This window comes from Palaemon carinicauda, chromosome 2 (genome assembly GCF_036898095.1).
Source record: "Palaemon carinicauda isolate YSFRI2023 chromosome 2, ASM3689809v2, whole genome shotgun sequence".
In the NCBI taxonomy this organism is placed as follows: domain Eukaryota; kingdom Metazoa; phylum Arthropoda; class Malacostraca; order Decapoda; family Palaemonidae; genus Palaemon; species Palaemon carinicauda.
This window is the reverse complement of record NC_090726.1, coordinates 5,395,616-5,407,950: the sequence shown is the minus strand read 5'-3', so window position 1 is coordinate 5,407,950 and position 12,335 is coordinate 5,395,616. Positions and strand designations below refer to the sequence as shown.

General features: G+C 34.1%; 1 protein-coding gene across 1 annotated transcript; it reads right to left on the bottom strand.

The window, feature by feature from the left end:
• Window positions 1-3,416: 3,416 nt before the first annotated feature.
• LOC137614995 (uncharacterized) lies at window positions 3,417-12,118 on the bottom strand. Its single transcript, XM_068344633.1, has 4 exons — window positions 11,854-12,118; window positions 10,079-10,199; window positions 7,057-7,164; window positions 3,417-5,975 (listed from the first exon to the last, which is right to left on the bottom strand). The coding sequence occupies exons 1-4, from the start codon at window positions 12,107-12,109 to the stop codon at window positions 5,813-5,815; spliced, it is 648 nt and encodes a 215-aa protein (XP_068200734.1). The 5' UTR covers window positions 12,110-12,118; the 3' UTR covers window positions 3,417-5,812.
• Window positions 12,119-12,335: the final 217 nt, after the last annotated feature.

Here is a 12,335-nt window from a genome sequence, read left to right as displayed (position 1 = left end):
CCCGATTTTAATACGGTATTTTGAATATAACCTTATGACAGCGTTCGTATTCATTAGGGATTTACAATTGTTACGTGGTTGATGTGATTGTTTTACTATATAAAAGTAATTTAGTTTGGGAATACCGTTTACAAATAAGTGTTTATGAAGCACATGCCTTGGCAATTCTTGAATACATTTTCTATTTTCCATTATTACCTCATGTGTGATATGGGTAACTAGCTAACTGACGTAAAGAAATATAGATAAAATTGATAAGATACATTGGATAACATCATTGGCAAATGGAATGTTAACATTATACATGACCTTAAACAAGAAATAAGTCGTTGTTTTCTTCGATACCCTGACAAAGGTTTTAAAATGAGAAAGTGCATTGTTAATTTGATTTCATATCAGGGGATGTTTTATGTTTATAAAAGAATGATTTTATTATAGACCTAATGATTATGCATAAAAAGGCAAAGTAGACGAATGCTCGATAAAAACCGATTTTACGTTGTAGACTTACTTCTTCGTCTATTTTTAAATTTTAAATAACGGTATAAAAACTGGGTTCATGATGACGTGTTCGTGCTACTCCATTTTCGCCAGAGATTCGAACTGGCCCATTATATTTGTTAGTATAGAATCATAACTAATAGACCTTGTAATTCAATATATTCCCAGAGAGAGAGAGAGAGAGAGAGAGAGAGAGAGAGAGAGAGAGAGAGAGAGAGAGAGAGAGAGAGAGAGAGAGAGAGAGAGAGAGAGAGAGAGAGAGAGAGAGAGAGAGAGTGTGTGTGTTAAATGCATTTAATGACTTCCATGGAGTAATAGATCTGCTGATGTGTGTGTGTGTGTAATTCTATCTTATTTACGCTTTCTGATTAATTTGCCTATCGCATATTTCGTATCAACACTTACTAACATTCATGAGTTTGAAAAGACCGTCCTGACATCATAATTCTGAAAATATCTTGAGTGTTTACCAACTACATTTTTTTTCCACGTGACAGATATTGTTGAACCTTATCTCAGTTTAAAGGTTGCCTTTTGCAATAGGCTTCGTAACAGTTTCCGATAATATGTGATGAGTTGCACATATCATTAGTTTCAATGTCATAATCATTAGCATACAAGCATGAGAGGTATGACGCAATGAATACACATTGCTAGACCTAAGCAAATGACAACAAACGCACACACATGTTCATGTATATATATATATATATATATATATATATATATATATATATATATATATATATATATATATATATATATATATATATACATATATATTAATAGAGGAAGATATATTAAAAACTAAAGATACGCGACATCTTAAAACAACTTTACAATCTAGTTTGACTTGAAGGCCATCAATACTGACAACTCTCACTGTACACCAGGAAGACTTCTGTAATCATACAGTTCAAGGGAACGGTGGACCCGAGGCCAAGAGTGGCAGTTTGTATTGGCCTTGGTTTAGACCTAGGGTACCGGGTGGCCAAACATGGTGACACATCTACCCTCTGAAATGAGAATGCGTAGCACTGTAGCGATCACTATGGCTATACCCGGAGATATAAACCAGAATGTTCGACGTTGGTGTAAAAAAAAAAAAAAACAAACTTAAGGCTAAGGTTATTAGGTAATTATTTCAGGGTGTTAATGCTAAATCACAAAAAAAAAAATCATTCTTATTAAGGTCTATATAATCTTTTCCTATTTTCTGTAATTGGGAAGACCAAGGCAAGGATAATCAAGACTAATTGGTATTTAGAAAAGGGAAATAAAATCTCATTTTCTTTCATGGTGATGTTTAGCAAAGCACCATGCAATATTGTTTATTAATTATTTATCCAATGTAAATATGTTATCATTCTTGATATGAAACTTCTTAAATGAACGTTGTACGTTACTTCCACGTGTTTTTTTCTTTCTTTTATGACGTTGCTAGGATTGAAAATTAAAATCCAACCGTCAAAGTATAAATGTGTATGTTTTATTTACACGGTACTGGTAGTAGTAGTAGTAGTAATAGTAATAACAGTAGTATTTGCAATTATCATGATCGTTGTTCAACACCTTTTTTTCTGGCAAGCTTTACGATATATTGAATTATTAGATAAAAAATTTTACCTGCATCAATCCTTAAACAAAAATATTCCAAAATTAAGGAATTTTATCTAACAAGCTTTTTTTTTCACAAGATATGAATGATTTGCTGGGACATACCAAATTAAAATGGTAGGCTGCCATTTTGGGGGAGCCATATCCGAAGTAGCCAGTTTGACTCATTGGGCTGGTACTTCTCCATCCTTAATAAGATAATAAACCAATTGGTGGAAAGGTTGGTTAAAAGTCTGACTCAAGCCCGCATGATAGAGTACCCGAGATGGTATCATCGTACCCCAAGATATGTAAGGATCAGGTGGCCTTGACTCACCGCTCGGATCATGTATCATCTGGGCCGTCAATTCTCGACGAATTCCAACATTCTATAACATAACTTTAAATCAATTCTTTTTAATGACATTTATTCCTAATTCCATATTCTAAAGAACGTAAAATATAATAGCAGTACTGGTAAATTTCTACCCACTACTGTAATTTGGTGGTCTGAATAAAATTTCGTTTTCTATTTTCTACTTTAATTTGAGTTTCCCATGCGTATTCTTTCTTAAGTGTTTGATCCACGCAAGGGCATCTAATTTATACTTAAATTATAGTAATTTGATTATTTACTTAGGTAATTACCCCTATACGACATGGATTTGGTATTTGCGAGTACCATAGACCAACGAGTACCTATGGATGATAACTGGATCAACTGATTTGACACATCATTGCCAATAATTATGTATGATTAACAAAGAACCATAAATTGAGTGTGAAATGTACCAATTAAAGAATAATAAACATATTTAAAACATCATGGAATGGCTCTCTCTATCCGTCAAATGAAATTCAAGATGGCCGCCACAAATTTTACATTTACTTTCGCCACTGATCTGTGCGTTACGTAAAATCCATAAAAAGTCACCAGAGAGAACCTTGGAAGGAACGCTGACCTGAGCGAATGTAGTACTCGGTGACAATGTGATCTGGGGACACCTTCATCATCCATAGGCAACACTGCGGGATTACAGCCATATATATTGCAGTACATTTCGTATTGTTTAATCTTCCGTGGCGAATTTTATGCCAAGATTTCTTTTCCTTTTTGGCATAGGACAGAAAGATTTTCCAAAGCTTTGTTCTTATTAGCAAGAAGCTGTAGGGCGATTCTTACATTCTATGGTTGAAACGTTGAACTAACATTGTTCAGTTGTGTATCTTATCGACACATAATATCCTTTGCACTTGAAAGGGGAATAAAATCGGATTGTGGATTTTCCAGAAATTTTATTTGAAAAATAAAACTGGATACATTAGAAAACAACAATATAAGCACTAACAATAAATTATCAATAAATAATGTTTATTTTATGGATAAATACACTTCGAACACACTCTGAATTATACATTTATACCCCCGTGTCTATTGTAAGTAAACAATTCAGTAGATATTGCATGAAACATAGTATAGGAGGACTAAAGGGGTGAGCTGAAACGTTACGAACAAGTTAATGCCTTCGAATGTATTATTCAAGCTTAAAAAGAATAATAATAATAAAAAAACTCTTTATTGCTTTCTTAGAATTGAACACGTAGATGTAGTTCCTGAGAGAGAGAGAGAGAGAGAGAGAGAGAGAGAGAGAGAGAGAGAGAGAGAGAGAGAGAGAGAGAGATGGAAGGTGACACAGAAAATTGAGAAATGATTTCCTGTACGTTATGATGAACCGATTATAGTTTCGTATATGATGAAAAAAAAAGTAACAAAACCTTGCAGACAATGAAGTCGTCACAATTTGCAAAAGGTAGGCCTATTCTTGGAGTTTATTATTGGGATTACAAGAAAGATATCATTATTAAACGATGGATTAAAATTGGCAAGGTAAAATAATTTTAACAGATACAGTAGACTTGACGATATTAATAAAAACAGATGAAAACTAACGATAGAAACCACTGAGCTATATTACGTAGAGTGGTGTATCCTAGCGGAGAGTGTTACTTCGGCCGGCCATATTGAAAAGTCTGGTGTGCGCACGAAATTATGTTATCATTATTAGTATAATTCCTCAGCTACAACCCAAGCTGGAGAAGTAGGATGCTATAACCACAAGGGGTTAACTAAGTAAAATAGCCTAGTGAGGAAAGGCGATAAAGCAATCAATAAACTATATATTAGCATTTTAATGGTCAATGTACTTATAAATTACGACAATAGGCTAAACACATGATACATTTTGACAGAAACTGTATATAGTGAATTGAATTGATGATAACTCAGAAAGCGAACAATTCTTTTAGAGGAAAATCGTTTGTTACAGGAAGCATAGTTTTGATATCTGTAAGAAAACATTTCACAAGATTCACCGAGCGATAATTCAATCCGCGCGCTTCGTAGATCAATCAAGATGGTTGCCCTTGTGAGAAAGCACAATCTGGCGGCAGCACCTCAAACTAGACATTGTTTGTACACAAGCAGTATATCTCTAGTTACAACAATAAACATTTTTGGAAAGCTATAAAATCGTAATCAACAACATTTACGAGAAATGTTTTTCTGTTGAAAATACTGACATGACTCTATTCTTAGTTTATGTATGAAAGATCTCTTTTAACGTTGTTACTCATCAAAAGATATTTCATATTCATTAATTCTCTTATAGTTTATTTATTTCCTTTCCTCGCTGGGATATTATTTACCTGTTGGAATCTTGGGCATAGATTCTTCTTATCCAACTAGGGTTGTATTATTATTATTATTATTATTATTATTATTATTATTATTATTATTATTATTATTATTGTTGTTATTATTATTATACTAATGATAATTGTGAGGAAGACTCAATTTTCGACTATTTTCCTAGGTGATAATGATAACAATAACGTGTGAAGGAATTTTTAAACATATCCGTTATTAAATATAAAATAAACTTTCAAATGCCTTGGAAAACAACTATTCATGTTTAGAATAGGTCTAACTAATTCTCTTTGGTTTTCAAGCATGAGACTAGTTCTATAGGCTGAAGACAGCCAAGGGGTAGGTCTAGTGCATTTCAGTAAAAATAAATTATAAGAGGACATTGAATACTCTTAAGGATCTGTGTTGTGAAATGCACCTACTCGTATCGAAATAAGATTGTATAGCTTCAAACATTGAAAACATATAAATTGATGTAAATGACAAACATGAATACCTTGATGATATTCAAAATTACTATGTCAACATATCATGTATTTCTTATTGATAAAGGGTTAACCTTTAGGAAACTTCTTTAATATAAATATTCTCCTGTTAATGCTACACAATTTCAAATTTTATTTAAATTATGTGTTAGTGAATCTATTACGTAAGTAAACTGTATGCTTAACGCAAATAGATAGGAAAACAATGGCATGTGAATGCTAACAGACTTTAGAATTTGACTGCATATACAAAAATCAGTTGGATTATTCACCAACATGATATTTTTCTCTTGTAAGAATTAAACTAACAAATTTAATTCAGAACCAGAGGTCACCTTTGTTTACCTGTGCAGTTATCGTAAGTTTCTGACCCCATCAAAATAGGTCAGATCCCTGACCAACCAAAACAATTCCCCTTTTGCATAAGGAAAAACTATTACACCGAAAATAAATAATAAAAATAAATAATTGCCTCTCTTTCCCTATAGAAATTCCAAATCACAAATGCAAACCATAGTTTTCCTTAAATTTCCCCATCGGAATTGGTTATGAAGAAATCGTAGAGCATCTGTCTGAGAGACACAGGACAGTCGGGGAATGCAGACCAACAGTTGCCGAAGCTTCTTCCGTATTCCTCCGCTTGGATCTCGTCTCTGTGATGGTTGGCGTCTGGCCGGAAGCCTGGCCTGGAGGAGATAGAACTGGCAGGTTAGTTTAGACGATTTAAAGGTCGCACATAAATGGCAGAGGCGAGGGACAATGACAATTCCAGAGAGACTGACCATAAGTTCAAACTTGCAGAGAATGTTATGTTGAACAGGCTGAAATGAGTCTCTTTTTATAATTATTTTGTGAACGATCTATTTTAATGTTGTCACTGCTCTTGAAATATATTTCAATTGTTCATTACTTCTCTTGTATATTTCCTTGTTTCCTTTCTTCACTGGGTTATTTTTTTTTTCTGTTGGAGCCCTTGGGCTTATAGCATCATGCTTTTCCAGCTAGGGTTGTAGCTTGGCCAATAACAATAACAATATGATCGGTACTCTAGACCCATCCCCATCAAGTTAGGAACAGGGAGGGCTAGGCAATGGCTGCTGATGACTCAACAGGTAGACGTATGCACTCCCCACAAACACCCACCCATCCTTGGCTCACAAGGATGGTGAGGCTGCCAACACTACAAGAAACTATAGAGCTTGGGCGGTCTCGAACCCCAGTTCAACAGATTGGCAGTCAGGGACATTCTCAATAGTCTACCACACTACACTTTATTTTGATTGGAAAACGATGCTTATGGTTTATATATATATATATATATATATATATATATATATATATATATATATATATATATTATATATATATATATATATATATATATATATATATATATATATATATATATATATATATATATATATATATATATAAACCCATCTGCATGACGATTGAACCGTAAAATTGAAGGCATAATTTAAGACGTAAATGCTAGTGTTCGCATAACCGATTTGTCTTAAAAAAATGAGCCTACGTGAATTAAATTTTGTACAGACATAGAAAAAAAAACTTATGTTGTGATAAAATTTCTTTGAAAATGTTGGATACCATAAACATATTAGTGTAGTGCATCTTTCAGCTGAGCCAACCACAAGGTTTCCAACAAAATTTAATATTACAAGCCGCATCTGTATCAGCAAATGCTTCGCTGTCTAACAAAATCAACAATTTAGATCTGGCCTATAGAAACAACAAACACAAACTTACGCAAAGATGAGATTAACGAATTCACCAAAGAGGCCATATTCATCCAAGGGCGACTCTCCTATTTCACAGACAGCTCGCAAGACACACGTGTCTCCATCCATTCCGGCTCTGTAAGAGAAATAGTAAGTTTTCAGATTATCTTCTGTATTTGTTGTCTTTGGAGGTACTCTTTTTCATCCGCAATTATACATGGACTTCACCATGTGGCAATTACAAAAATCAGATAGATCCCATTGCCATTGATAAAGAGAGAAGGAGGACTCTGAGAGATGTATTAGAGGTGCAGATATTGGTAGTGATCACCAGCTCTTCATTGCCACACTTAAATTAAAACTGAAAGCACCCAACAGAAAGATGGATAGAATCCCTAGGAGGTTTAATACAACTAAGCTTTTAGAAGAAGAGCACAGAGAAGCATTTGCAATTGAATGTAGGAATCGACTTGCATTCTTAGAGACTTTAAGAGACGAAGAACAGACAATTAATGAAGAATAGTGTGATATTAAGCACATATATCAGAATTGGTGAAGAATTGCTCATATAATTATTAATGAAATCTCGACTGGGGCAAAGAAGAAGCATATACCCATCAAAAAGAGAGATGGCTCTGTTATAGCAACAAAAGATGAAGAAAGACAACGTTGTATGGAACACTTTAGTGAGGCTATGAATAGGAGATACGAAGGAAATGATTTGATTAATATACCTTAAGCTGATAAAGACATTGATGTGCCCATGAATGGATTCAGTGTGCTTGAAGTCGAAGCTATCCTAAAAAAAACTAAAGAGATGGAAATCCCCTCGATACGATGGAATAATTGCCAAGATGATACTGGCCGAAAATGAAGTGACTCCCAGACTACTCACAAGATTATTTTGTAGAATGTGGCATGAGGAGGAAAAGCCTGATGAATAGGATTTAGGAGTGTTAAAAAGAAAAAAAAAGGGGGGGGGGACCTGACTGAATACAATAGTTACAGAGGTATAACACTTACGTCAGTTGTTATGAAAATATATAGAATGCTTATTTTAAAGACTGGAAAAAAAGATTGATGAAAATTTGAGAGATGAACAAGCAGGTTTTAGAAAAGGTAGAAGTTGCACTGACCAAATTTTCATTTTGAGACGTTATACAGCAATGCATAGAATATAGAGATCCACTTTTGATGGCATTTGTGGACAAGGAAAAAGCCTTTGATAGTGTGCACTGGCCAATTTTGTGGAGAGTCCTGCTTTATTATGGAATTCCTCTTAAATATGTAAATTTGTTTAAGTCTGTTCGTGAGCCTTGTAAGAGCAAAGTTAATGTTAATGGAGTCTTATCAAATTTATTTCTAGTGAACAGTGGAGTACTCCAAGGGAATGTGTTGTCACCTATGTTGTTTATCCTCCTTATGTTATTTTGTAATGTGTAGAACAAAGATGGTGGAGAAGGATTGGACTGGATTGGTGATAGGAATTTAGGAGACCTAGAGTATGCTAATGATGCTGTCCTTGTTAGCAGAACACCACAGAAATTGCAATGCTTGCTTACCAGAATGCGTGAAATATCACACGAGGTTGGGCTGAAGATAAATAGAAGAAAGACAGAGATGATGAGAACAGAGTATGCAATGGAAGATGAAATATCATTGGAAGGAGAAAGGATTAATGAGATAGAATCATTTAAGTATTTAGGAATTATGATCTCTAATACAGGGTCTTTAGAATTAGAGTTTAGTGAAAGATTAAAAAAAGCAAATCCGACCAAGGCTAGGTTAAGTAAAATTTGGCAATCAAATCGACTGAAATTACATATAAAAATCAGACTATTTATCAGTTTAGTGAGATCGGTGTTACTCTATGGACATGAGTCATGGTATGACAATGAAACAATCTTCAATAGATTTAGTAGATTTGAGAACAAAGCCCTCAGAAGGATATTGGGAGTAAATGGCAGGACAGGATTAAAAATGAAACTATAAGAGAGATTACTCGAGTGTCATATGTTGATGTGATCATGATGAGCGGTAGATGGAGATGATTTGGGCATGCTCTTAGCACTCCCCACGAGAGATTAGTTCATCAAACGTTCAGGTGGGCTCCACAAGGTACTAGAAGAGTTGGAAGACACAGGCCTACATGGTTGAGGACTATGAAGCTCGAAGTAGGAGATGATGAATGGGGAAGTATTGAAGATAGAGACGACTGGCGAAATATAACCGAGGCCTTTTGCATCAATAGGAGGAGATGATGTTGATGATATGTTGCTGTGGGCTGGGGGATTGAAAAATTAAAAGTAAAAAAAGAGTAGGAGGCAGAAAGATTGGGGCAGACCTAAATGTACTTGATTCAACCAAATATGCAGTGTGTGGACAGCTATAGGCAATAAATGCTGTAATTATAAAAGCACAGATGTACTTGACATCATGCAATCTTCCTAGTGATTTCAAACATCTCAGTTACAAGAAAAGCTTAGTTCTGAACAGGATGTGGCCATATTATTATTATTATTATTATTATTATTATTATTATTATTATTATTATTATTAAAGCTACAATTCTAGTTGGAAAAGCAGGATGGTATAAGCCCAAGTGTCAAACAGGGAAAATAGCCTAATGAGGAAAGGAAACAAGGAAACAATAGTGTGTCTTAGTGTACCCTTAACCAAGAGAACTAGCCCGAGACGATGGGGGATCATAGTACAGAGGCTATGGCACTGCCTAAGTCTATAGAACAATGACTTGATCTTGGAGTGTTCATCTCATAGAAGAGTTGCTTACAGAACATATACATTTCTGAGGAGGTCTGTATAAGATATGGACTTGTAATATAACGCTTAAACTTCTAGGGAGTCTATATTGGATACAGACCTGCAATATAACACACACTTCTAAGGAGGTTCTGAATAGGATATGTACCTGTGATATAACGCTTATACTTCTAGGGCGTTCTGTATTGGATATGGACATATAACATGATACATACAGTTCTGTATAGGATATAGACCTGTATTATCATATACAGTTGAGCTGTACTTACTTCGTCATGAAATCGGACAAGAGCCCATACATGTTAGATCTCTCTGTGGCCAAAGACCTTTTCTTGCGGAGCTCGTTTGGGAGTTGGAAAGTCACCTCGAATCGATAGTCGCCTCTGGTCTCTGTAACAACGAAAAAAAGGATGAAAGAGAGAAATTTAAAAGTGGGATTGTTTCTATATTAGCCTAGGACTTCGTTCACGTATTGAGATCTGTCTTTGTAGTGGAAATACAAAGCGCTGTGTCTAAGACTTTGTTCACATATTGAGATATGTCTTTGTAGTGGAAATACAAAGAGCTGTGTCTAAGACTTTGTTCACATATTGAGATATGTTTTTGTAGTAGAAATACAAAGAGCTGTGTCTAAGACTTTGTTCACTTATTGAGATACGTCTTTGTCTTAAAAATACAAAGAACTGCCTGAGAAGAACAATGACAGTTTTGCTCGTTTTGCATAACAAACGTAATTGGGAATTCATGAGAATATTCTCACTCGGCATGACAATCTTGTTTAATTTTTATAAGCCACACTGGAATTACACCTAAATAACGATTGAGAAAAGCTCTATAAAGCTCTTATTATTTTAACAATATAAATACACAAATATAAATAAGTAGAAATACATATATGTAAAAATTGAGTGTGAAGCATACTTGATTAAATTTTGTGTTTTTTGGTTCTTCTAAATGGTTCCATTTATTACTTTCCTTCTTGACCTTCGAGGAAGCATTTTCTTGATTCATTCCTGATCTCAAATTTTGAGTGACCTCAAAATTATGAAAACTATATATATTTTCTATCAGCCTCTCCATATCTTCAACAGAATTTTTAACTCTTCTACCATCTCTGCCTCAAAAAAATTCATAACCTGTCACTAAAATATCCAATCTGTCTGTTAAGATATTTACATGTAGTTTGAAAGTATTCGACCTGTTTTAAACGATTTTATGAGCTAACTTTCAAGTTTTCAAAGGTTCTATGACCTAAGTTTTCAAGTTTTTACAAACTTTCTTACAAGACCTTAGGATCTAACATTGGGGAATTTATAACTTATGCTTGACGATATTATATATATATATATATATATATATATATATATATATATATATATATGTATATATACAGTATATATATATATATATATATATATATATATATATATATATGTATATATACAGTATATATATATATATATATATATATATATATATATATATATATATATATATATATATATATATATATATATATATATATATATATACCCCCCCCAAAAAAAAGCGAAGACTACAGTTAAGACGTACAATAAGGCGGACAAGGAAGTATGGAAATGTGCATATTTTGCTGATATACAGTATAAAGAAAATATGAAATAGATTTCTTCAGTGCTAAATACACACAAAAAATAATTGATAGTTTTCATTGCTTTAAAAACTGACATTGATTTACATTTTAATATTTGCCCTTTACTTAACATTGCGTTTATTTTCAAAGTACTGTTGAGTACTTGTACTTTGATGTACTTCATCCAAAAGATTGAAGATTCATCCATGGGTCATACCCAACATGACTATCAAGTTTGGTCAAAATCGGTACTGTAGTTTTTGCGTAATGTAGCTAAAGAAAGCAATGAATACATAAACGACGACTGGGATGAATGCATACCCTTCGCAAAATCGAACAGTTTGTCACTCATAATAATACCTTAAAAAAAAAAAGAAAAAAAAAAAAAAGAAAAAAAAAATTCTTTCCAAGCAAAAGTCAAGTCGTACTCACTAACGCTGCCGTAGGTCCAGTAGGGCGTGACCAGCTTGAAGTAAACCTCGAAAACAGCATCATCAGGGAAGTCGATCAGCTGCCGAGCTCTTCTAGAGTGTCCGACGGCAGTGGCGTTCTCTCCAGAAGAGACCGAAGAGAATCCTTTGCTCCACCTATTGCCACCCAGCTCTGAACCCAACATAGTGTCCAGAGGAGATTCAGAGGTCACGAAATTGATGAAGGCTGCTATGAGGATCCAACTGACTATGGCCATATTGTTTTCTGGAAAAATTAGAATGCTGTTACTGTGGTATGGAAACCATTAGGATGAAAGCTACATTTTTAATAGGATTGATACACGGAGAGTCATTAAAACAATACCATCAAATTTTAGAAGATATATACATATATACATATATATATGTATATGAGTGTGTGAGTGTGTGATATTCTCTCTGGTTACGGCTCCTTTTTCTTTTGCCTACACATGCACCGAATAG

Bases quoted from the DNA above. Each gene is read 5' to 3' on its own strand.
- LOC137614995 (XM_068344633.1), bottom strand. From the start codon at position 12,109: ATGGCCATAGTCAGTTGGATCCTCATAGCAGCCTTCATCAATTTCGTG. The intron at 10,200-11,853 runs GTGAGTACGACT...TCGTTGTTACAG, and splicing joins CTGGACCTACGGCAGCGTTA to AGACCAGAGGCGACTATCGA. The intron at 7,165-10,078 runs GTAAGTACAGCT...TTTCTCTTACAG, and splicing joins TTGTCCGATTTCATGACGAA to AGCCGGAATGGATGGAGACA.